General features: G+C 48.1%; 1 protein-coding gene across 4 annotated transcripts; it reads right to left on the bottom strand.

Moving 5' to 3' along the window:
- Positions 1–854: 854 nt before the first annotated feature.
- Positions 855–21,917, bottom strand: LYRM9 (LYR motif containing 9). 4 transcript variants are annotated; one of them, XR_005721631.1, is made up of 5 exons: positions 12,658–12,791; positions 11,669–11,811; positions 10,113–10,205; positions 9,023–9,266; positions 855–1,650 (listed from the first exon to the last, which is right to left on the bottom strand). XR_005721631.1 is itself a non-coding variant. In XM_040243953.1 (4 exons), the coding sequence occupies exons 2-4, from the start codon at positions 11,792–11,794 to the stop codon at positions 9,249–9,251; spliced, it is 237 nt and encodes a 78-aa protein (XP_040099887.1). In that variant the 5' UTR covers positions 11,795–11,811; positions 21,831–21,917; the 3' UTR covers positions 6,999–9,248. The 4 variants fall into 4 exon arrangements, 2 of the variants coding, with proteins under 2 accessions (XP_040099887.1, XP_040099886.1); XR_005721630.1 differs by lacking the exon at positions 855–1,650 and adding an exon at positions 6,288–6,940; XM_040243953.1 differs by lacking the exons at positions 855–1,650; positions 12,658–12,791 and adding an exon at positions 21,831–21,917 and having other exon boundaries at positions 6,999–9,266.
- Between the last annotated feature and the right edge of the window lie 2,442 nt (positions 21,918–24,359).

Raw genomic sequence — 24,359 nt, 5'->3', positions numbered from 1 at the left:
GCATGGTCCTCTGAATGACAGACCATGTGGAGAAAACCCACAGAGGAAGACCAGGGTGCCACACATATAAACGAAATCTTCCCAAACCTTTCAGCTCAGCCCAGCCACCATCTGAACACAGCAGAGTGGCCCAGCTCTCATTACTTGCCACCACCCAACCAAGCCTTGCCTGGATTCCTGACAGACAGAATAATGAGGAATAGTAAGTCGTTGCCATTCTGAACCACTAAATTTTGAGGTAACTTGTTACCCAGCAATAGATAAGAAAAACATGGAAAGATAATCCTTCAGGTTTTCAAGAGGTAGCTTTTGCCCTTTTCCTTGCTTCAGCATCTCAGCCCACAGCCAGACCTGTGTTTCAACTTGTCTTCATGCTTCCCAAAAGGGCTTGAAGATCTTTGTGCAAACAGAAGCCCTGGTCACTTCTGAAATGTGCCCTGACATGCCAGCCCCCACATGTGACATGAAAAGATGACTCCTTCTCTCTCCTCACATTTCTTTTCTGTTATGATAGAAGTTTTTAGGAAGTTAAAATGAGTTTGCTTTTCCTAATCAGTGAAATAATGTATGTGTGTGCTAAGTTGCTTCAGTCGGGTCTGACTCTGTGCGACCCTGTGGACTATAGCTCACCAGGCTCCTCTGTCCATGGGATTCTCCAGGCAAGAATACTGGAGTGGACTGCCATGCCCTCCTCCAGGGGATCTTCTCAACCCAGGGATTGAACCCGTGTCTCTTACATCTTCTGCACTGGTGGGCAGGTTCTTTACCACTAGTGCCACCTGGGAAGCCCAGGAAATAATGTACAGAGAGAAATCAAATTGGCCCCAGACAACCTCCAGAGCAAGGAGACTCCATGCAATTAACAATCATAGCAGCTACATTTATTTAGTGTTAGCCATGTACCAGGCTCCAGGTTAAGTATGTTACATGCGTATCTCACTGAATCCTCAGAACAGCACTGGGAGACAGCTATTATTTTTGTCTCTATCATACAAATGAGAAAAGTGTGGCTTAGTAACACTGAATAACTTTCCCAAAGTCACATAGCTATTAGTCCATCTTTTAACAAGATCAGACATCTTCTGGACTGTGGTAGCCATATACACATCACAGAGACACCTCAGTTCAGTGCTTTCAGGCACAGAAAATGCCAAGGACAAGACCTCAGCACTTCCTGATCCTTTTCATTCCTTGGCATATGTAAAAAGGGACACTATAAGTATGGCACTCTGGGATAATGGGTTAAGGTTGCTTCAAGTGGAGATGACAAGCCTAGGGCACTTCAGCTGGGAAACTCAGTTAGACTTTTGGTAATCCAAAGTCACTTCATTTCCTCAAGCCTCTTTGTCTCTCTTAGACTTCTAAGAGGGGATGAGAATTTTTTATAAGTTTTTTTAACATAACAACATAGATAGGTTATCACCGCAGAGCCTCTGGAAGAGCAGCCTTCAGTCTCTAGAAAGGGCCCAACCTGGAAGACGTAAGTTCTTGAGATGTGACCCTGGACAAATGTCTTAGCTTCTGTAAGCTTGTTTCTCTCTGAAGAAAGGGGAGAACCATCTCACAGGATTATAAACTGAGCACAGTTGAGTGCAGAAGGCATTAGGACTGGCCCTTGTTCCCAGTAGAAAAATTCAGCTTTGGACACCACTGGAAAGAGAAGACAATTGTTTCCTTCAAAAGAAACTCATCAAGGAGGGTCAGTTCAGTTCAGTCGCTCAGTTGTGTCCAACTCTTTATGACCCCAGGAACAGCAGCACGCCAGGCCTCCCTGTCCATCACCAACTCCCGGAGTCCACCCAAACCCATGTCCATTGAGTCGGTGATGCCATCCAGCCATCTCATCCTCTGTCGTCCCCTTCTCCTCCTGCCCTCAATCTTTCCCAGCATCAGGGTCTTTTCCAATGAGTCAGCTCTTCACATTACGTGACCAAAGTACTGGAGTTTCAGCTTCAACATCAGTCCTTCCAATGAACACCGATGACTGCTCTCCTTTAGGATGGACTTGTTGGATCTCCTTGCAGTCCAAGGGACTCGCAAGAGTCTTCTCTAGCACCACAGTTCAAAAGCATCAATTCTCCAGTGCTCAGCTTTCCTTATAGTTCAACTCTCACATCCATACATGACTGCTGGAAAAACCATAGCCTTGACTAGATGGACCTTTACTGGCAGAGTAATGTCTCTGCTTTTAAATATGCTGTCTAGGTTGGTCATAACTTTCCTTCCAAGGAATAAGCGTCTTTTAATTTCATGGCTGCAATCACCATCTGCAGTGATTTTGGAGCCCAGAAAAATAAAGTCTGACACTGTTTCCACTGTTTCCCCATCTATTTCCCATGAAGTGATGGGACCCAATGTCATGATCTAAGTTTTCTGAATATTGAGCTTTAAGCCAACTTTTTCACTCTCTTCTTTCACTTTCATCAAGAGGCTCTTTAGTTCTTCTTCACTTTCTGCCATATGGGTGGTGTCATCTGCATATCTGTTATTGATATTTCTCCCGGCAATCTTGATTCCAGCTTGTGCTTCTTCCAGCCCAGCGTTTCTCATGATGTACTCTGCATAGAAGTTAAATAAGTAGGGTGACCATATACAGCCTTGACTTACTCCTTTTCCTATCTGAACCAGTCTGTTGTTCCATGACCAGTTCTAACTGTTGCTTCCTGACCTGCATATAGATTTCTCAAGAGGCAGGTCAGGTGGTCTGATATTCCCATCTCTTTCAGAATTTTCCACAGTTTATTGTGATCCACACAGTCAAGGCATAGTCAATAAAGCAGAAATAGGTGTCTTTCTGGAACTCTCTTGCTTTTTCAATGATCCAACAGATGTTGGCAACTTGATCTCTGGTTCATCTGCCTTTTCTAAAGCCAGCTTGAACATCTGGAAGTTCACGGTTCACGTATTACTGAAGCCTGGCTTGGAGAATTTTAAGCATTACTTTACTAGCATAAGGTATCAAGGAGGGTATCTTCTAAAAATTAATGACAGACTGGGTGGTACCTTTCAGATGCACTGGGATTTATTCAGTTTTCTCCTGGCATCTAATTTCATTTTCTCTTTAGGAGTTTTATTGAGATGTAATTCACATACCACACAATTCACTCATTTAAAGTACACAATTCAGTGGGTTCTGACATACTCACAGAGTTGTACAATCATGATCTAATTTTAAAATATTTTCATCACTCCATAAAGAAACCCTGTACCAATTAGCAGCCACTCTTGCTCCTCCCAGCACCTATGTCCCAAGCCTCTAAGTTAATCTGCTTTATGTCGCCATAGATTTGCCTGTTATGGACGTTTCACATAAATGGAATCATGCAGCTTTGCATTCTATGACTAGCTTCTTTGATTTAGCATAGCAAGGTTCACCCATATTGCAGGGTGTATCCGGGCTTCATTCCTTTTCATTACTGTTGTATGACTACACTACATTTCTTTATCTGTTCATCAGTTGATGGGTATTTGGGTTGTTTGCTTTTCTTTTTGCTCTTATGAATAAAACCATGAACATTCATGTACAAGTGTTTTGTGTGGATGTGTGTCATTTCCCTTGGGTACATACACAGAAGTAGAATCACTGAGTCATATGGTAACTCCACATTTAACCTTTTGGAAAACTTCTGAACTGTTTTCCAAAGCAGCTGCAATGTTTGACATTCCCACCAGCAGTATATCAAAGTTCCAAGCTCCTCAAGCAGTGGTTTCTAACAGCCAATTATGTACAGGGGCCTGGACCAGAGAGATGAAATCAACAGCATAGCTAAGATGAAGAATCAGATAAGAATGTTTATTTACATACATCCCTAGAGATTGGAGGTTGAACAGTTTGGAGGTTGAAGACAGTTTGGCCCCCTGGGCAAATCTTATCACTCCAATTAAAGAATTTTAAAGATTCAGGGTAATCAGTTCAGTTCAGTCGCTCAGTCGTGTCTGACTCTGCGACCCCATGAATCGCAGCACGCCAGGCCGCCCTGTCCATCACCAACTCCCGGAGTTCACTCAAACTCACGTCCATCGAATCAGTGATGCCATCCAGCCATCTCATCCTCTGTCGTCCCCTTCTCCTCCTGCCCCCAATCCCTCCCAGCATCAGAGTCTTTTCCAATGAGTCAACTCTTCGCATGAGGTGGCCAAAGTACTGGAGTTTCAGCTTTAGCATCATTCCTTCCAAAGGTGCAAACATCAGAAAAACATATTTTCAAAGTGATTAACCACTTCTCAGCCAGCAAATGTTACGTGTGTTTATAAATGTGGGTTAATGTCTATAAACAGAAAAGTTAATAGGGAAAAAAAAAAAAACTTATTTAGTTTGATTAAAAACTAGATTGCTGTGGATAGTCAAAAGTGCCCCAAATGAAATCTCTCCATATCTCCAGAAACCATACAAATTAATAAGGAAAGGAAATTAAACCACTCATAACCCAAACTTTTTCACTATGCCAAAGCCTTTGACTGTGTGGATCACAATCAACTGTGGAAAATTCTGAAACAGATGGGAATACCAGACCACCTGACCTGCCTCTTGAGAAACCTATATGCAGGTCAGAAAACAACAGTTAGAACTGGACGTGGAACAACAGACTGGTTCAAATAGGAAAAGGAGTAAGTCAAGGCTGTATATGGTCACCCTGCTTATTTAACTTATATGCAGAGTACATCATGAGAAATGCTGGGGTGAAAGAAGCACAAGCTGGAATCAAGATTGCTGGGAGAAATGTCAATAACCTCAGATATGCAGATGACACCACCCTTATGGCAGAAAGTGAAGAGGAACGAAAAAGCCTTGATGAAAGTGAAAGAGGAGAGTGAAAAAGTTGGCTTAAAGCTCAACATTCAGAATACGAAGATCATGGCATTTGGTCCCATCACTTCATGGGAAATAGCTGAGGAAACAGTGTCAGACTTTATTTTTCTGGGCTCCAAAATCACTGCAGATGGTGACTGCAGCCATGAAATTAAAAGACGCTTACTCCTTGGAAGGAAAGTTATGACCAACCTAGATAGCATATTCAAAAGCAGAGACATTACTTTGCCAACAAAGGTCCGTCTAGTCAAGGCTCTGGTTTTTCCAGTGGTCATGTATGGATGTGAGAGTTGGACTGTGAAGAAAGTTGAGCGCTGAAGAATTGATGCCTCTGAACTGTGGTGTTGGAGAAGACTCTTTCGAGTCCCTTGGACTGCAAGGAGATCCAACAAGTCCATCCTAAAGGAGAGCAGTCCTGGGTGTTCATTGGAAGGACTGATGCTGAGGCTGAAACTCCAATATTTTGGCCACCTCATGCAAAGAGTAGACTCATTGGAAAAGACCGTGATGCTGGGAAGGATTGGGGGCAGGAGGAAAAGGGGACGACAGAGGATGAGATGGCTGGATGGCATCACCAACTCGATGGACGTGAGTTTGAGTGAACTCCGGGAGTTGGTGATGGACAGGGAGGCCTGGCGTGCTGTGGTTCACGGGGTCACAAATAGTCGGACATGACAGCGACTGAACTGAACTGAACCCAACCTTGACGGAATTACAGATGGAATTTTTGATATATAAAAGATGCTTAATGCTTGTTGAACCAATGAATTAAGTAAGCAAGAAAATGTGATTGGGATCCAGATTAAGGCCCTAAACGAAGATACTCACCAACACCTGGCAAGGAAATTATAGCTTCCCTGGTGACTCAGATGGTAAAGAATCTGCCTGCAATGCGGGAGACCTGGGTTGGATCCCTAGGTTGGGAAGATCCCCTGGAGAAGGGAAAGGCTACCACTCCAGTATTCTGGCCTGGAGAATTCCATGGACAGAAGAGCCTCTCAGGCTACAGTCCATGGGGTTGCAAACCTCATGGTTGGGGGTTGGGGTTTGCTCAGAGTTGGACAACTGAGCAACTTTCGCTTTCACCAACATCTAGCACAATGCCTTGCACAGTGTCGCGGCTTCACAGACATTTGTTGCATGCATTGAAGTCATGATCCTTGCCTCTGGAACTCATTGGTAAAGTAGTGAGGCCTTTAATTCCATAAATACCCAGTCTGAGTCCAGGGGTCTACGTGGATAGCAGTGGATTCCCAAAGGGGGGGCATGCCCTTGAGAAGGCACTGAGCTTCATTCAAGGTCATGCTCAGTCATTTCAGTTGTGCCCAACTCTTTGCAACCCTATGGACTATAGGCCACCAGGCTTCCCTGTCCACTGGGACCCTCCAGGCAACAATACTGGAGTGGGCTGCCATGCCCTCCTCCAGGAGATCTTCCCAACCCAGGGACAGAACCCACATCTCTTACGTCTCCTGCATTGGCAGGCAGGGTCTTTACCACTAGTGCCATCAAGGTCCGGGTTCTCCAAACCATCAGAATCTATTTCTACCTCCTAACTGCTATCAATGGCTGTCAATACCATGGAGACACAGCATCTGTGGAAAGAGTGGATCCCTTCTCACTGACATCTGGGGAGGTACGCTGTTCTCATTCAGCTTTGAGCAATGAATGCAGAAGAGAAGCTTCATTAGACCTCTGAAACTGACTAGGGCTCATAACCTTGAGGTTGGCTGAGCCTGAGGCCACTATGCCTGTTCATTTCAGCCACTGGACCAAAGTAGGCCTCTTGAATCACCAGTCTCACCTGTTCCCATTCCCAAACAAATGTGGGTTTTCTTACCCCCACTGCTGACCTCCCTCCTGCCCTGTCCATGCTGTTATCTGGTACCCTTGTCCCTCGCAACTAGATTCCTCACCCTCCTCAGCACCCGAACCTGTCCTTGCTCATATGTCTCCTCCTATCTGGCATGCTCTTCTTGCCTCTCTTATTCACCTGAAAAAAACATTCTTTCCTCTATGAAGACTGAGCTTAAGCACGATGAAGGTGTTTTTTGCTTCCCCTCACATCATGTCTTCCAAGATTTTCTTCCGGTTAAATGCTGAATGCAAAGCAATCAGATGACACTGGTTCTTTAAAAAAAAAAATAAATAATAATACAATCTTAGGCAAAGTAACAAAGCCATGGTATCAAGAAAGGAGATAAAAATCCTCTTAAGTATTCTGCTTTATTGAGATTACACACAGAGACAGTGATCTTCAAGTGCAGTCCATGGACTCTACGTGCAGTCCAAGGAATCCCCAAAATCCTTTCAGGAGATTCTCGAAGTCAGAATTGATTCCATAGTAGTAATGAGACTCTGAGCATCAGTGATAAGAACACACACACATATATCAGTGGTTGGCCAGGAAATAATCACCACCTCCCAGCATCCCCCATTATTAGAAAGCAATAGACACTCCAACAGAAGCAGCACATCAGTCTGCCTGGCTTATCATCCTCCCATCAGCAAATGCTCAAAGCTCGCCACTGGGGCAGCAGGCACACAGCTGGCCAGCGCACGGTCCCTGCCCGCAAGGGGTTCACCCTCAGACAGGAGACAAGTACACGAAGAGATGGCTGCAGAACCATCTCTTCAGTCCACACCGCCTCACCCACACAGAACAGTGTGGGACTTCCTGAGCAATCGGTGCTATTCCGAGCCTTTGGTGAAACTGCCTGTCTGCCAGGCGCCTCCTGCCACTCCCCCACCCCAAGCTAGCAAAGGCGGCCTGCCCGTGGTCCCCTCCTCTGACAGCAGGTTTCCCACTGGGGCAGATCCCACCTGGAAGAGAGATGCCTCAACCTTCATGCAAGTTCTGAAATTTTATCTTTACCTAGGACCGGACATTTCAATTAATGAGTTGAAACATGAAAGAATGATCCCTTCTGGCAGCTTTCTGTCTGCCTGCCTCTAATCCTCAACATTGAACACAACAGCACACAGTAGGGAACATACACCAGAGCTCTGATGTATTTACTTCATGATCTGCTGATCAGCTGAGCGCACATGGGCGTATCTGAGTCACTGTAAGTCACGTGATTGCAAGCTCATCCTCTGGCTGGGAGTCCTCGGGGGACACTCACCACTGGTGTGGTCTCTCCTTGCATCTTCTCGCTGCTCCACCCGCTCCAGCCAGTCACCCCAACGTTCTCTGCTCGCCCTCCCCGTTCCTCCCTCTCACCCTGCTGCTGTCCTTCCCCTCTTAAATCTAGAGGGTTTGGTACATTCACAGACCCAACTTAGTCATTTTGTGACCTTGAAAAGGGGCTCAATCTCTTGAGAAGGAGCTCCCTTCTCCTTGGCTCCCCAGGCCGGGTCCTGGATGAAGCACTTGGCATATGTTAGGGCTTATGACTCCTCACTGTGGCCCGGTGAGGTAGGTATGGTCATTACTTCCTGGATAGATGGGAAACCAGGACTGAAGGAGGCGAGGTGAGTTACCCGAGAGCACTTTGTGTGGAGCTGGGACACGACCCAGGTCTGCCTTCTCCACGGACTTCAGGCTCACGACGACCCTCACGACTGCTTGCTTGCTCCTCCTCCCTTGCCTTCTAAGATGGAGCCAAAGTAGGCAAGGGCTGGTCACACGCAGCCTGAGCCCAGCGGTGTCTACTGCAGCTGCCCTGGCATTTTTTGTTTCGGCACTCTGAAACACGACAGATCCCACGAAGATAAGGACCAGGACTTCTGTCTCTCTGGGCTGGAAGGGTCGGTGTCAGGAAGGGCAGCTGCTGGGCGGAGCCCCGGGCACAGTGCAACTGTGAGGGCTCGGGGCCTGGGGTGACAAGCAGGGACAGAGACGCCCACAGAGAACTAAGAGCTGATGTGGAGTGAGCCAGAGAGACGTGTGAGCACCGCGAGAGCGTCAGAGGCTGGCTTCCTCAGAAGGACATTTACTGGCCCCACCGCATACCATGTCCTAGGTCAGACTCTTTGATTTCATTTTATCTAATCCTAACGAAGGAAGAAATGGACTTGAAGCCAACACCCTTGAAAAGCCAGTGAGCTGAGCTCCAAACCCAGATCAGCCTGATTGTAAAGCCCAGGCCCTGTCCTCTGCACAGGCTGCTGTGTGAGGGGACGCCAGCTCTGCCTCTCAAACGATGACGTCCAGAGTAAATGAATCACTTTCAGAGAAAAGTCAGAAAACACCTTCTCCCCAAAGCTCACCTCATCACCAGCTGGAAAAGCAAATGTGAAGGACGCTGGGGACACAAATGTGGCAGGAAGCGCAGTCTGAGCAAATGACAGCTTCTCCTATCGCTGATTTCCTGCTCCCAGCCAACCAGGCCAGTGGATATCCCAGCACGGCTGCTGCTGCTGCCAGGGCTGGGCGAAGCGAGGGCTCTCCATGTCAGCGTCTCCAAGGCAGCTGCACTCTTCACGCCCTGGAGTCTCAGTTTTGTTTTTTATACTATAAGACAGAGAGATCAGCAGGAGTGGGTGAGAGAAACCGGCAGGGAAGGGAGGACCCAGGGAATCCTGAGAACTGTGGCCACTAGGCCTCAGCCGCCTCCTGCAGGGGCTTCATGGAGGCGGTAGAACCCTGTCAGCGGGCACCAGATGCTCAAGTCTCGAGTTGGTACCAATGGAAAAGGAAGCTGATGGAGTTGGGGAGGAGGACAAGCATGACACCGGGAACACTGGAACTGAAAACTGTGGTGGGTCCGGCCTTCTCTTCAAGCGGAGTCTTATTCAGAGGGCAAAAAAAGAATCTCAGGTTCTAGAAGACAACATTCAGAAACCACCTGGTCTGATCCCTGAGTTTGAAAAACAAATCCTAGAGCCCACAGCTGGAGGATCTGATTCAGAAGGACCAGAAGGTGGGGTATGCTCGGGCTCTCAGGCTGTTCTAACACCAAAATGTGAGGACCGGCAAGCCTGTCTATATTCTGACTCCCTTCCTGCCTCCACCAAAACAGATACTTGAATGTTTCCTCAGTAACCCGGCCTCACCCACCCAGCTTTCCTCTCTGAGCCGTCACAAGGCTGCTGTCGGCTTTGGTACTATTGTTGCCCAGAGACTCCCCTCTTCCGTCTTCCTGTAGCCCCATCTTAGCTTATTCAGCAATGTTAGGCGGAAGTTTGCCTTTAGGGATTGAGGATGTGCACCCCTTTGCAGAAACTGCAATGGGTGTGGCTGGGGCGGGGACAAACACTCATCAGTCTCAACTGTTGGGCTGGGGCGACCCCTAGTGGTCACGGAGATTATAGCCCTCAACTCCCAACTTGCAGGTGGAAACAGGAGCCAAGGGCTTACTTTGTTCAGGATCCAGTCGGCATCTTCAATGGCTCTCTTAATAATCTGCTGGATCCTCTCAGGGTTGTCCTCATCCGAATGAACCCGGAAACTCTGGGGGTTTAAGTAAGTATAAGACACAATGACTTGGCAAAAACCAGGACTGGCAGCTTCGGAGCTGCAGTCAAGGGCCAGGCATGCAGTGGGCACAGGGTATTCAGCATTGCTCTTAACCCTCCACACACAGTTATGACGATACCGCCCTGAGGTGAGCAAACAGGCTCCAAAACCCTAACTCACCACTAGGCAACAGCAGCAGCATCTGAATCCGGGACTGTCTGACTACACAGCCTGTGCTCCTACCAGCAGGGCAGCCGTGAAAGGGAAGACTGGCCCCGAGTTACCCCCGAATCAAGCTAGGTCCAAAGGTTATCAGGCAGCAGGGGCTGCCATCTCTCTGCTCCTCCCAGGAAGCCTGCTGTCATCGGGCTGAGCTCGCCGCATGCCTTCTCCCCAGGGAAGAACAGAGTTTCTCTGGGCCCCTGCTGGAAAGCCAGGCAGGGAAGGAAGGGGAGTGGGGAAGGGGGCTTTGGAAAATCCAGCCAGGCCCAAAGTGGCACAATGTGTGTCTGCTGTTTGCTTTGGCCAGATGTTCACCTTTGAGGAGCAACATGAGACTCAGGTTCACTGGTGTGGCAGTCGCAGCCCTTCAAAAGAACTGGTTACTTCCTCTGACCTGCCGCTCTCGACCCTACATGCCCTCCTACTTACCTTTAGGAGCAACTCAAATGCTCACCTGCAGAAGTCCTCTCTGATTCCCTCAGATAGTTAATTGCTCCTTCTCCATATTTCCACAGCTCTCTGCTGCTACTTTTTTACTTTCCACATCGTATTTCTATACATTTTAGTTTTTAACATTTAGTTTTTATTATTTGGAAATAATTTCTAATCTACAGAAAAGCCGTAAGAATAATACGGAAGAATTCCCTACTGGAAACACCAACTGTTAATATTTTGCCACACTGGCTTTATCATTCTCTATACGGGTTTGTATAAAAATCTGAGAAAGCATTTAAAAATTTCAGATATCATGCCCTTCATCCTTGAATACTTCAGACGTGTAAACACAAGCATTCTCTTACTTGACCACAGTAATCAGAATCAGAAACACTGACATAATACTATTATCTAATCTACAGTCCATATTTCAACTTCATGAATTTCCCAGTAATCTTTATCATCGTTTTTTCTGGTCTGGGATCCAATCTGGGATCACTCCTGTCAAAATGATGTTGTGTCTCGCACTCAATTTTCACTATCCCTTCAGCTGTCTTATTCAAGCCTTGGCACAGAGTTGGCACGCCCAGATGATGCATTCTGTTTCCTAAACAGAAACCAGAGAGGAGCTGGGCTGGCCAGCACTGCTTTCTGGTAGCTCTTACTCAAATGCCACCACCCCACACCATCACCATCTGAAAGACCAGCCCTGCCACTGCCGCTGGCCCCCAACCCTGTGACGCGCCCCCTATCACAGGAACCCCCACCCCCACCCCAAGCCCAGTGTACCCTGCTCGCACCTGCCGAATGGCATGCTTGTAATGCTCCTGGATGCCCTTGGTGGGCAGCTGCCGGCAACAGCGCAGCAGGTATCGGTAGAGCTGCAGCGGCGTCTGGACCAGCTCTGCCCCCGGTAGTGGGGCCATCCGCCAGACCTCAGTCCCTGAAAAACACACAGCATCACTTCTAGGCATCCAACCAATACTCTGCCCTGGCCCCCAGCTCCCAGCACTCTGGGAAGCAGGCGTATTTGACCCAGTGTGGATGGAGGCCAGATCCCCACAGAACCGAGCCCCCGAGCTCAGGCTGGGCAACAGCCCTGCAGAAGGCTCATCCCCGAGCAGGCCCACAAGGACGAAGGTGGGAGGCACGGCTGCATCCTGTGGTCTTTCTTCTGGAGACTGACAACAAGTGAGAAGACCCTGCATCGCAATCATGGAGAAACCAGCTGACTTCAGGAGGATGGAGCGGAGAGTGGAGAAGGTGTCCAGAAGTCTGAGCCTCACTATTCAAAGTGTGGTCCGGCAGCACTGACATCACCAGGAGCTAATTAGAAACACAATCTCAGCCCAAAACAACGAGGCCTGCAATTTAACAAGATGCACACAGGATCCTGCCTGGACCTCGACCACAGCATCTTGCCTGATGTCCCTGCCTGTAGCCTGTCACTCCCCAGCCGCCGCCACACTGACACCAGGATGAGCTCTGGAACCAGTGTGCTGGGCTCACCCCACTGTCAGAGGCAAGGATCTTCTCCCAGATCCCCTGAGCCAGCAAACAGGTCACCTCTTATGCCTATGCACACACGACCCCCTTAGCCTGGAGCTCCCTTCCCCATCTCCTCCACCTGAGGAACCCGTGCTTGTCCTTCCAGGGCCAGCTCAGTATCACTTCCTCCAGGAAGCCCTTTGTGACTGTCCCTTGCTTGGTGTCTGTGGCGGGGGGAGGGAGGCTGCAGTGCCCTATTTCTGAAGCTGTTATAGCAGTTCCCACACTGCCGGGGACTCACCTGTTGCCAGGCCTCCAGAGCCTAGTCCGGGCCCCAACACTTCACTTCGTGCCCTGTTTGTTGAACTGGACTGAACAGAATCTGTTATCTCCTGTTATCTCCTCTGCACAGATTTCCCCTCTTAGAGAGAGGCTGTGTTCTATCTTAAACTAGGAAAGGGAACTTACTAAGGAGCTAAACCAGGAGAGGAAACTAAGGAAGAGCTAAACTAGGAGAGGAAACTTACCAAGGAGCTAGTTTCAGAGGCTCTTTCATTCCATTTCCAGCGTATTATCTTCCTGGTAACAATGTCTGTCTATCTCCACAGCTAAATTTGCCAAGTGCTCCTTGTATTTTGGCCTCTCACTCTCACACTGGGGTGGGCTAGTGGCCGCTGGCCCCCACCACCCATCCTCCCACCTGGTAACATCCTGGGACAAGCCACTGGGGATCCACCCTTCCAGGTCTCCGCCCCCAAGGTCTGGATGGGGCTCCGCTCCAGGCCTGACCATTCAGAGCCCTTCATCTACATGGTCGCTGGGAATGGCTCACAGATGGGCACGTGACAAACTGGTCCAATCAGAGCAGATCTCACCGCCTCTGCAGGGGTGAATGAAAAGGCTCCACTCTAGACCTGATGCCGAGAGGACTTCACCCTCAAAGAAGCCATCTTGCCTCCTCTTGAAGCCTGAGACTGAAGCCACATGGCAGATGGCAGAGCTGAGACCCTGAGTGACACCAAGTCTGAAGAAGTCACCTGAGCCCAAACACCATGCACCTGAAGATAGTGCCACCCCTAGATTTGGGTTCGTTGTTTTGTCACTTGCAACCAAGAGAGTCCTAACTGATGGAGAGATCCAGCCCTCCCACATTCTGCGTCCCCAGTGAGCTCCGATGGCTCCAGCTCTAAGGAAGAGTGCGAACAGGGCAGGGCGCAACCTGCCAGTCCAACTAGCCACACTTCAGCACAGCCAGAGAGGGGAGCCACATATGGTGGGGACAAAGACTTTCAAGGGCCACCCACAGAAAACATACCCGAAATCCCCAACCTGATGGGCAGGGCAGACTCCCTGGGCAGGCTTCCCCAAACTATATAAAGTGCTAATCAAACATTGTAAAATGCTAGTCGTGTAACAGATGGTTACCATCTGCAGTTTTTAAAATTAACACTTGGAGAGAATGCAACTTTGTTACATTACTTAAAAACTCAATACTTAGAAACCAACCCAGCAAGTATGGGCGGGAGATTATTTTCAGCTCAATTATAATACTTAGTCATTCTCAGTAATAACAAGCAGAGAATGCCTGTGTGGGTCCACTCAGAAGAGTTTAAAATGCTTTAATTTAATTTAAAGCTTGGGTTTGCTATTATTTAAGGCACAAGGAACTTCATATCACCATTGCTAAACCTATAGTCAAACCCTGCAGCTAGGAACGCTTACTTCTCACATCCTGCTCTTTGAATTTGACCTTAGCCTCTACCTTGGCTCCCTGCCTCATCAGAGACACCTGACTTCCCAAAGCCATCACAGGGACAGCCCGCCTTCTCCTCAATCCCACGCCACCGGTCTCTGTGTGTGTGCATGTTAGTCGCTTAGTCGTGTCCAACTCTTTGTGACCCCATGGACTGTAGCCAGCCAGGCTCCCCTGTCCATGGAATTCTCTGGGCAGAATACTGAAGTGGGTAGCCATTCCCTTCTCCAGGGGATCTTCTTGACCTAGGGATTGAACCCAGGTCTCCTGCATTGCAGGAAGATTCTGTACTACTGCGCCACCAGGGAAGCCCACCACTGGTCTCTGAATCCTAACAAATTCTACCTCTGGACACCCCCTCAAATCTGTCCCCTCCTATTTCCACTGCAAAAGCTTGGCTCAGACTCTTATCACAGCTCAGGCAGACACCTGCAAGAGTTCCCAGCAATCTACTGTCTGCCAATTTATTCTGCAATCAACAACCAGGGTGAATCTTTCTGAAACACACATCACAGCAAGTCATGTTCCTGCTTAAAGCCCCTGATGTCCACTCCAGCCCCATCACTCATGACAGCTTTTCCCAAAACATGGGACAAAGATGAAAATATTTTAAGCAGTATATGGACCAACATCTTTTTATTATCATGCTTTGATATTTATTTTCATGTGGAATGAAAAAAAAAATTCCATAATCTCATAGGACAGCTTAAAACAGTTTAAAAAATGAATGGGCAGAAAAATGATTTTTTAAAATGTATCAAGCAAGTGAGAATGCAGTTGAAATCTCAATATGCCAAGAGTCATGAAAGCGGTACTGAACTTCAGAAAAGCACTGGTCTATAGAATAAATTCCATACTGCCTTCCTCCAAGACCCCCTCTTGATCTGGCCCCTTCCCACCACACCTCAACACATCACCCACTACTCGCTACTGAGTCCAGGCAAACTTGAGCTCTGATGACATACTCCAGACAGCCTGTCACAAAGAGTCGGACAGGACTGAGCGACTGGGCACACTGAGCGCAGGCCGCCTGGGCACAGGTCACGTGGGTATCTGCCACCTCGGAAACAGGTTCTTGTGGAGAGTTACAAAGAGCCAGATAATGAGCTCATGCACCCCTATGTGGGTCTGAATCAGCCTTTTCCTGCTTTGAACTTTTCTGGAAGATCCTGTTGCCTGGCCTTCCAGAAATGTCTAGATCCTTACCCAGTTCTCCAGGGATTTCCCTTGATTCTCTGAGCTTCTAACACTCTTTCAGTAATTTCCTTTTGGTTAATTCCTCCTACCCCCACATGGAATGAGACTCACCTCCTTATCTGTTTGCCCACAGTCTGCTGTACATGCAGGAATCACCCTCTGCTTTCTTGTCCGTCTCCCTGCCCAGCCAAACCCCACGAGGACAAGGCCTGTGTCAGGCTCAGCGCCTTGGTTCCCAGGACAGCACTGGGCACCCAGTGGATTCCTCCATCAGTGCTTGCTGACTGAATGACCTCAAAATCCAAGCACTCCCCAAGCTTGAGAAAACAGCTCAGCCTCCTCCCTGCCTTCTCGGTCCAAAGGTTAACAGACAGTCCTGTTCTCCTGCCCACTATAAAGTGAGGACCACTGCCTTCCGCATGATCCTCCTCCATGCCTCGGTACTTCTGGGCATCACCTCTGGCAGAAACACCCTACTTTCCCACCCAGATACTCCAGGCTTCTTCCAGCTTCCAGCTCATCCACAGGAACTCTCGCAGGTCACCGACACCTCCTACTTCACTGAGTCTAGAGAGGCCCTCAGACCAGAGTATCCTCAACTCCCCTCCACCACAAAAATCCGTCTTCACCTGAGAGCCAACCAAGATGCTAAGCATGGTGCAGGTTGTTTTACAGCCCTCTGATGAAAAGCATTATTATCCCACTTTGCAGATGTGGAAACTGAGGCTGAAAAGTGGGCTGACGTGCCCATGAACACACATCCAGTGAGTGGTAGAGCTGGGTTGTGGGCTCTGGCTCCAGCTCCAGTGCCCCAACCTCCCTAAGTTCTTGGAGAAAAGGGGGACTTTCCTTTTCCAAGGACTCCTTAGGCCTGGATTAACCCAACACCCTTCTCAACCATTGCCTCTTCAATCCCTCCCTATGCTCAGCCAGACTGAGCCTCTGAAAACAAAACTCTCTCATCTTTGAGCCCGTTGCTTGATATCCTTACATGGCATCCAAAGAACCAACCCAAGGGTCTCGAGTATGTGCGTGTGTGTGGTGGAGTCGGGTGTTAAAGACGTTCCCCAATCAACCCCCAATCTCTACCCCATCTGCAACCAAATCCCCACACTCCCCACTCTTCCCAGCTCTGCCTCCTCTGTCCCTCCCACAGTGCCTGGCATGCAGTGGCCACTCAACAGAGGGGTGTCAAGATTGAATCCTCCCTCTCCCCAACAACAGTTAGGCCACTTCTCTGCCCCCGAGGCCTGACTGAGTAGAACCGTGAAGCACGTGGGCCCCACACCGTGGCAAGGCTGATGTGAGGAGTAAGAGACACATGTGCCTGGTTTATGGCAGCAGCACATGGATATGACCTCCCTCTCCCGGGCCCTGCTTTGACCCTGGAGGAGCAGCAAAAGGAAAAACAGTAAGTCAAGACACCCTTTTCGCGCTTCTATCTGAAAGAACCTGCCTGCCGATACAGGAGACACGAGAGATGCAGGTTCAGTCCCTGGACTGGGAAGATCCCCTAGAGGACAAAACGGCAACCCACTCCAGTCTTCTTGTCTGAAAAATCCCACGGATAAGAGGAGCCTGGTGGGCCACAGTCCATGAGGTCGCCAAGAGTTGGACATGGCTGAGCACATGTGTCCACAATAGGAATGGCCCGCTAAAGGAAGCCTTTGGTGCAAACTGAGATCAAGGGACGTTTGTGGGTTTCATCGACTCACTAAGCTCTCCATACATCAGCGGGGAAGAAAAAAATAGACCTTTTTTCCTTTTAAATCAAACTGCAGATCAGGTGAAATTTATTTAGCTTTTTCCCAAATCAGAAGTGAGCTCTGGTTACTCATCCTGCAGCCTTTAATGAATCAGAAACTTACAGAAACACCTAAAGCAGCAGGCTCACGGGAAAAGGTGTTAACTTGAATGAATAGAAATAGTGCAAAGTAGGTCACCCTTCAAAACCAGGATGCCAAAGCCCTAAAAGCGACCTCTGCACACCGGGTGGCAAAAAATCTCTTTTTACTGGTGGGGAGTCACCCAGTTTTTCTCCCTCAACCCCTTCCCTCTCAGCAGTGCACTGAAGTCCTTTCACTTCGGAGCTAAGATCTGCTCTGGAAAATTTTACTCACTGTTCTGAGCTCTGCCTTTTGGAGCTAACGTCTCCTTAACCTACTGCCAAATCCAGACTGTCAGTACTCAAGGTCAGTCATCCCAGACCCTCAGCCTTATATTTTCCGAGATAAGCACGCTGAAAGTGCTGTAACCCCCATCTCACCGACCCTCCTTTCTCTGGACACACCCCCTCATTATCCATCTCACTCTTAAACATACTCCAGAGGGAAAAACCACAGTTTGCTTGTGTTCTGACCAGCTCGTGGGCACTGGAGCTCATGGGGCAATTCCCAGCTCCTCTACCTGGGAATGCAAGGAATGCAACCCAGACTGCCTTCTCTGCTCCAGCCCTCATATGGCCCTGGCATTTGACTCAAAGGAACTTTTGTTTCCCCGTCTTGTATTTTATTAATTCAGTCCGGAGTCACAATCTGCCACAATCTCTGGGGTACCAGATCCTGTCTGTTATTCAATTCAATTCACTACAACAAAAGCACAGAAGCAATCACATACGAGGCACAAATGGGGCACAAAGAGACAGTAACTTCAGCAAGCTCTGTCAGCTACTCCTGCAAGGCCATTCAGAGCATCTAGCCCGTGTGTGACTCTGGACTCAGCCCTAAGAGCACAGAGGTGAGCACCTGACGGGTTCCCTGGCTCTCCTACCGCGAGCCTCTGCACAGCCGACGGCGTGTCCTACCACCTACCACTCAGGGAGTGAGTAACATGTGCCAGGGAGGTGCTGAGAGCTCTTCATGTGTTATCTCATGTATCCTCAGCACGGTCTAATGGACTGGGTATCATCAGCCCCATTTTACAGACAAGGAAACTGCAACTCTAGAGGTAAGCAACTTGCCAGAGGCCACGGTCAGGTGAGGAATCAAACCTAGGCCTATTTTATTCCAAAGTCCATGCCCTTAACTGCTTCTAACACCACCTATGTCCATATCTGAGACACTCACAAATGTCCAGATCAGTGCTAAGGACCCCAACTGAGAACTCTCCCCAGGGCTCGTCAAGATCAGGTCCCAGCATCCATGGAAGCACTTGACTATACTATGTCCAGTTCCTGTTTTCCAACCTTCTCCATAAACCCTTGTTCCATGCTTTTCAGAAACCCAAGAACCTCATCTATGGCTTCCCCCTGCATACAGATGAAAACACAAGTCCCAAGACTAATGTCACTTACACAACCAAAGGAGTAACCAGAGAAATACCAAAACAAAACACACAAAAATGCTCCTAGGAAACTCTGAAGAGTTTATGGACTCTTCAAAAGAAGATGACAGAATACAGGAGAATGAGACAGAATAAAGAAAAGGAATGAAAACAAAGTCACAAAGGGAATTTCCTGGGAGCCGCACGATATCACCATCAGAGATGCTGAGAAATAGAGCTTTGGCTCCATTTAACCCCACTGTCTCTTTCCCTAACCTGTGCCCTGACAAAAAGACACCTAAAAATAAATGGGGGGAAAAGTCATACATTAAAAAAGAAAGAATGGAACTACAGAAAATAATCAGAAATTCTGCCCCACTGAGCACTGATACAAGCTAAATTAAGCCTGAACAGCCCATTGTTTAAATATGCAATTATTCTTCGGGATGAGGAAAGTCGCAATACAGGAACAGAATGGTTCAGCTCCCCCCAACTCCAGGGCTCCAGCTTGCATGCATGTTCTCTTAAGTTAGAAATGGAACAACCCTTGCTCCTCCAGTCTCTCTTCACATGGTCAAGGCTCCAGCCCCATGTCCCACCCTTGAGCCTTGCAGACTCCCTAGATACTACCTCTGTTCCCAGCTTTGTAACCATGCCTCCTAACCAGACTCTCTCCTTCCAGTCGGGCCCCCACAGTGCCGCCCACAGACACATCCTACAAAAAACATACCCTGCACCAGCTTCTGTGGAATGTTTTTTATCCAAGTCTGGTTGGATGAAGTCTGTTTCCATCTTCTCTTATGAAACTCACCTTCTCTGGCCTTCTGCCTCCTCCTCTGTACCTGGACAATGGAATATGTATTTCACGGGGCCTGGGGGGTGGGCGTGGTGGTGCTTGCAAAGATCACACAAACTCACGTCAGCACGGTGCCTAGGCCAGGGTCTGGCACCGCTGGGTACTTGGACGTCTTACCCTTCCCTACTGTACCCGGCTACCTGTGATCCTAGATGTCTATGAGCTTCTGGGGGACAGAGACTCTACTGTATTAGTTACCCCTCCATAGTCAACGTCGCCCGGGAACATAACAAAATCTCAGTAAATGAATGCTAACGGCGTCTCACTTACCAGAGAGGAACTAAAGGCAGGAGAAGGGGACTGTCCTGAAGACATGAAGCCAGCAGGTGGCAGAGCCAGGTCTCAAACTCAGGTCCTCAGGCTCTGAATCCACAGCTCTATCACATGTGCTGTCTCATAGGATCTCAAACATTGCATTTGTAGGCCCAAACCACCCTGGGCCTTCACCTGTTAGAGGTGAACCTGGTGAGGTCATTCCCCAAAAGCAAACCAGAAACACCATCCAAAAGGTAAACACGCTGGCTGCAGAGCAGAGCAACCAGCAACCTGAGCTGAATCTAGTGATATTTAGACTGCTTTGTGCCAAAAGCTTTGCCCACACAGGCCACCACAGTCTATTCGAGGGTCAAAGAAGGGAACCAGCACGGCCACCACGTGTCAGATACTGGGCTGGGTATTTCAAAGGGGCTACTTAAACTGAGGCTCAAGGTCACACAGAAGAACCTGCTAAGAGCCACAGCTGGGCCTCTCTCTTCTTAACTCAAGCTCCTTCTAACACAACAGGGCTTGTCTCCAAGGGCCCTTGAGCCAAAGGCTCCTATTTTACCATTTTCCTCTCCTGCTCCTCCTCCTTCTGGCCTCCTTGCTGCCCTTCACACACCTAACCACTCTTCAGGGCACCCACGTGGCTCAACCACCTGTGTATCCAAGTCTCACTTGAGACCTTCTCTGACCACACTACAGTCCTGCCTACTTTGCTTCACAGCATTTTTCACCACTGTATATATTTAATTATTTCTCTTTGTATTAATTCCCCCTCTGGAATGTAAGCTCCACAAGAGCAGGGAGTTAATTTTGTTCATGGCTGCATCCTTAGCACAGTGTCTGACACACAGAAGGCACGTGTGTGTGCTGAAACAGTCATCAAGCACCCATAAAGTGCTAGATGCTGGAGTTACAGAAACAATCAAGGTGACCCTTCACCCCAAGAAACTTACACATTAACAGAGGATTAAAAAAAAAAAAAAAAAAACAAGTATTAGCTAAATACTACAGATGGTGCAGGCTTCCCTAGTGGTTCAGACAGTAAAGAATCTACCCGTAATGCAGGACATCCAGGTTCAATCCCTGGATTGGGAAGATCCCCTGGAGGAGAGCATGGCAACCCACTCCACTATTCTTGCCTGGAGAATCCCATGGACAGAGGAGCCTGGCAGGATACAGTCCATAGGGTCGCAAAGAACCGGACGCGGTGAAGGAAGCAACTGAGCACGCACAGGTGGTGCAGTGGTCAAGAATTCCCCTGCCAATGCTGGAGACTCAAGAGATGTCGCTTAGGTCTCTGCGTTGGGAAGACCCGTCTGGAGAAGGAAGCGGCAACCCACTCCAGTACTCTTGCCTGGAGAATTCCATGCACAGAGCTGCCTGGTGGGCTACAGTCCACGGGGTCGCAAAGAGTGGGGCAAGACTACGCACACACACGCACACCACAAAGTGGAATTCGGGTCCTGAGAGACTGGCACACGGGGTCCCTCAGCCAAGGGTCAGAGAAGGTTTCTTGAGAAAGTGACATTAAATCTGAGGGACAAGGAGAGTGCGGCTGGGTGAAGGCGGGGAGAGAGGCCTGTGTCTTGTGACTAAACTAAAAAGACAATAAGCTGTGCACTTTAAGGGGGTGAACTGTTTGCCGTGTGAAAACAAACAAAAGGGAAGATTAAGTCCTAAGGGCTCAGGAGTTCCAGCCACGGACTCGATCTGTTAGGCAGAAGAGTAGATAAAGGTGACTCGAGGTCAGCGCGCTCACAGGGGCCATGACTGCTTTTAAAAATTGGCAAACCGAGGCCCGACAGGTACATTTCACCAGCAGGCCCGGCGCCCGCAGACCCCTGGGCTCCTCGTGGCGCCCCCAGGGCCCCTCCCCGAAGTCTGGGGCCTTCTCCCCCGACCCCCGGTCCTCAGCCAGCCCCTGCCGCGAGGCCTGCGGCGTGTACAGGGAGCCGCACTCCGGCCAACACGGCTCTCTGGAGGCCAGAGGGTCGAGAGAGCGGCGCTGAGTCTTCCACAGGCCGCGCCAGGTCGAGGACGCCCCGAGGCCTCCCCACTGCCGTCCCTCCCTGCCGCCCCAGGCGTCTCCGGTCCCCGCGCGCCCGCCCACGCTCCCGCCCTCCGCCTGCGCCGAGCGGCTCACCCGCCTCCGCTGGGGAACATCCGCCTAGCACGCGGCGGCCACGAGTGCGCCTGCGCCCCCGCCGCCGAAGCCCCGCCCCCGCCAGGCGACTGTGCGCCGAGCGCCCTCTCCCGGCCGCGCGTCTGTTCACGAGGGAACTGTATTGGGTGCCCTTTTCCCTGATCCGAGCCCACCCTGTGAAAAAAGAAAACTGTCCAACTAGCAGCCTTCTTCTCGGAGAAGGAAATAGGAACCCACTCCAGGATTCTTGCCTGGGAGAGCCCACGAACAGGGGAGCCTGGCGGGCTACCGTCCATGGGGTCTCAAAGAGTTGGACATGACCGAGTTGCCTGAGCAACAGCCTTCTTGAAACACCCACTCTTCCTTTTGGCTTTTGCCACCTCAGAGACAGGGCTCCCCCCATTTTCCTGAATATGAATTGCTGCTAAAATATGAGTGTTCAAGATCTGCGAAAAGGCTTGCAGGAGGACTTTTCCTAAGCCACTCGTGTTGATGACGGAATTATATTTGGATGGGAAGCTGCGGATTGAGTCATTTCATCAAATTACAGTCCCATAACACCTGTCAAAAGAATAAATATGACAGTAATAGTCATGCTTCCTTTCAGACCCATCTATAATTATAATTGAGGAAAAGAATACAGAATTTAAACTCATAGCGACTGCCAGTATCTTTCTTTGAAAATGAAATAATGCTGTTTTATTAAATAGGCTCTCCCTGCTCTCTAATGTTTAGAGCTAAAGTGCTTCTCTGAATTGATTTAAATACAAGTTTTATATCCTGAAGGAAATAAAGATGAGTCTTTATCTTAAGACAAACCCGCTGTTCAATGATGCTGCTGATCTTCTCTCAGCTGATGCCGAAAAGGGAGTTAGGTTGTTAGTGGGTAATATTGCTTCTGTTCACATCTCCCTTCTCTAGGGCTTTTTAAACCTATTTGTAATGAAAAGGCTGATTTCCTTACACAGACAGACTCCATGGGTAGCTGATTTAACAAGACAACTTTTTATTTTAACTTTTTTCTTTTTCTTTCTCCTTCTTTCTTTAGTTTATTTTTGAAGGGAAACATTGCTCCCTGATGGCACCTGGGAATCTCTTTTTCTTCTTTTAGGATGAGAAAAGTAGGAGATATTTCTTAACAGAAGTGTCGTTTTAAAGTTTTTTCTTTTTTCCTAATTACCTTTAGAGTCTCCTTCCTTCCTCCTTCCCTTCCTTATTTTCCTCCCTCCCTCCATCCCTCCTTTCTTTTCTTTTTTATTCCTCTTCACCTAATATACTGCCTCCCTCCAAATCAGATGGGGTTTGCTCCCCTGAAATATTCAGATAATGACCTCAATCCTTCAACTTATTTTCAATATATAGACCTGGACCAAATATATCTGAAAGATACAATTATACCCTCATAAATCAGTCCTTTATTTACATACACAGAGTCAAGGGCACATCAGTATGGGTCCAACTGATACATCATGAAACTTTTAAAGCTCTTATTAGGAACAATCTGCAGTATCACCATCCATCCATTCCTGTTTTCGGTCTTAAGATTGCCTAATATTTTGATGAAACATTACAGTCTGTTCTTTGGCCCTATCTCCCTTTTGTTCCTAGATCGCCATGTTCCTGCATCACAAACTTTGTTCTATTACCTAGATCTTATAAAATATTCAGGATGCAAGCTGTTCACTTTACCTCAGAAAGACTCCACCTTCAGAATCATTGGTGCCTCTTCTGTCTTTACAAACAATTTTAACCTTTCACAAAAATTTCCTTATAAGCATCCAGGAAAAAAATAATAATAGTCCAAAGTAGAGTAGGCTTGACTAATAATGTCCAGTGTTTTCCAAATTGTGATGGAAACCTAGATTTTGAACTAATTGGATTATAATACTTTAAACGTGACAGCAACCTTTAGGTTCTTACAACTTCAGTAGTAAAACTGAAGAATTCTTACAGTCCAAACAGTCACTAAAATGATATCAGGCACACAATCTAATGAAAATCCAACCATTCTTACCATGTCATCTTCCTTTACACTGACATTTTAGCAGATGAACACCCTCATGTCAGACGGTGCATGAGCGATATTTAGAGACAAACAGAATTGAAAGTCTTTTTACTTAAGAACTTTGTCACCTAAGAATTGGCGGTTCAGGGGACATGTTTTCCCAGGGGCATTTATCGACTTTCCTAAGAAATACATCGTTCTATTCTCTTGACCTCTGACAATATGTCATTTAACCTGACAACTGCAGGTTTGTAACCATATTTGTGGGAGAAGTTACAAGTCCTGAAGCTTCTTCTTTAAACCTGTTTTCAGATTTCAAAGAGACACGATACATTTGCATCCTCTGATTAAATCAGGTTATTGTCTCAAAAGCTGACCATGTAAATAATTCAAATTCATTCATCACTGTACAATAGATTTAATAAGCATAATAAACACTTTGAAGAAAACACTCAGGACCCTTGGTCTGCCCTTGTTCTCATTCCCCATTATCTCAGATTTCCCTGTGAGCACAAAGAGTAGTA

Source organism: Oryx dammah, unplaced genomic scaffold (genome assembly GCF_014754425.2).
Source record: "Oryx dammah isolate SB20612 unplaced genomic scaffold, SCBI_Odam_1.1 HiC_scaffold_8, whole genome shotgun sequence".
Lineage (NCBI taxonomy): Eukaryota > Metazoa > Chordata > Mammalia > Artiodactyla > Bovidae > Oryx > Oryx dammah.
This window is presented reverse-complemented; position numbering and strand designations above follow the sequence as displayed.

Bases quoted from the DNA above. Each gene is read 5' to 3' on its own strand.
- LYRM9 (XM_040243953.1), bottom strand. From the start codon at position 11,794: ATGGCCCCACTACCGGGGGCAGAGCTGGTCCAGACGCCGCTGCAGCTC. The intron at 10,206-11,668 runs GTGCGAGCAGGG...TTAAACCCCCAG, and splicing joins ACAAGCATGCCATTCGGCAG to AGTTTCCGGGTTCATTCGGA.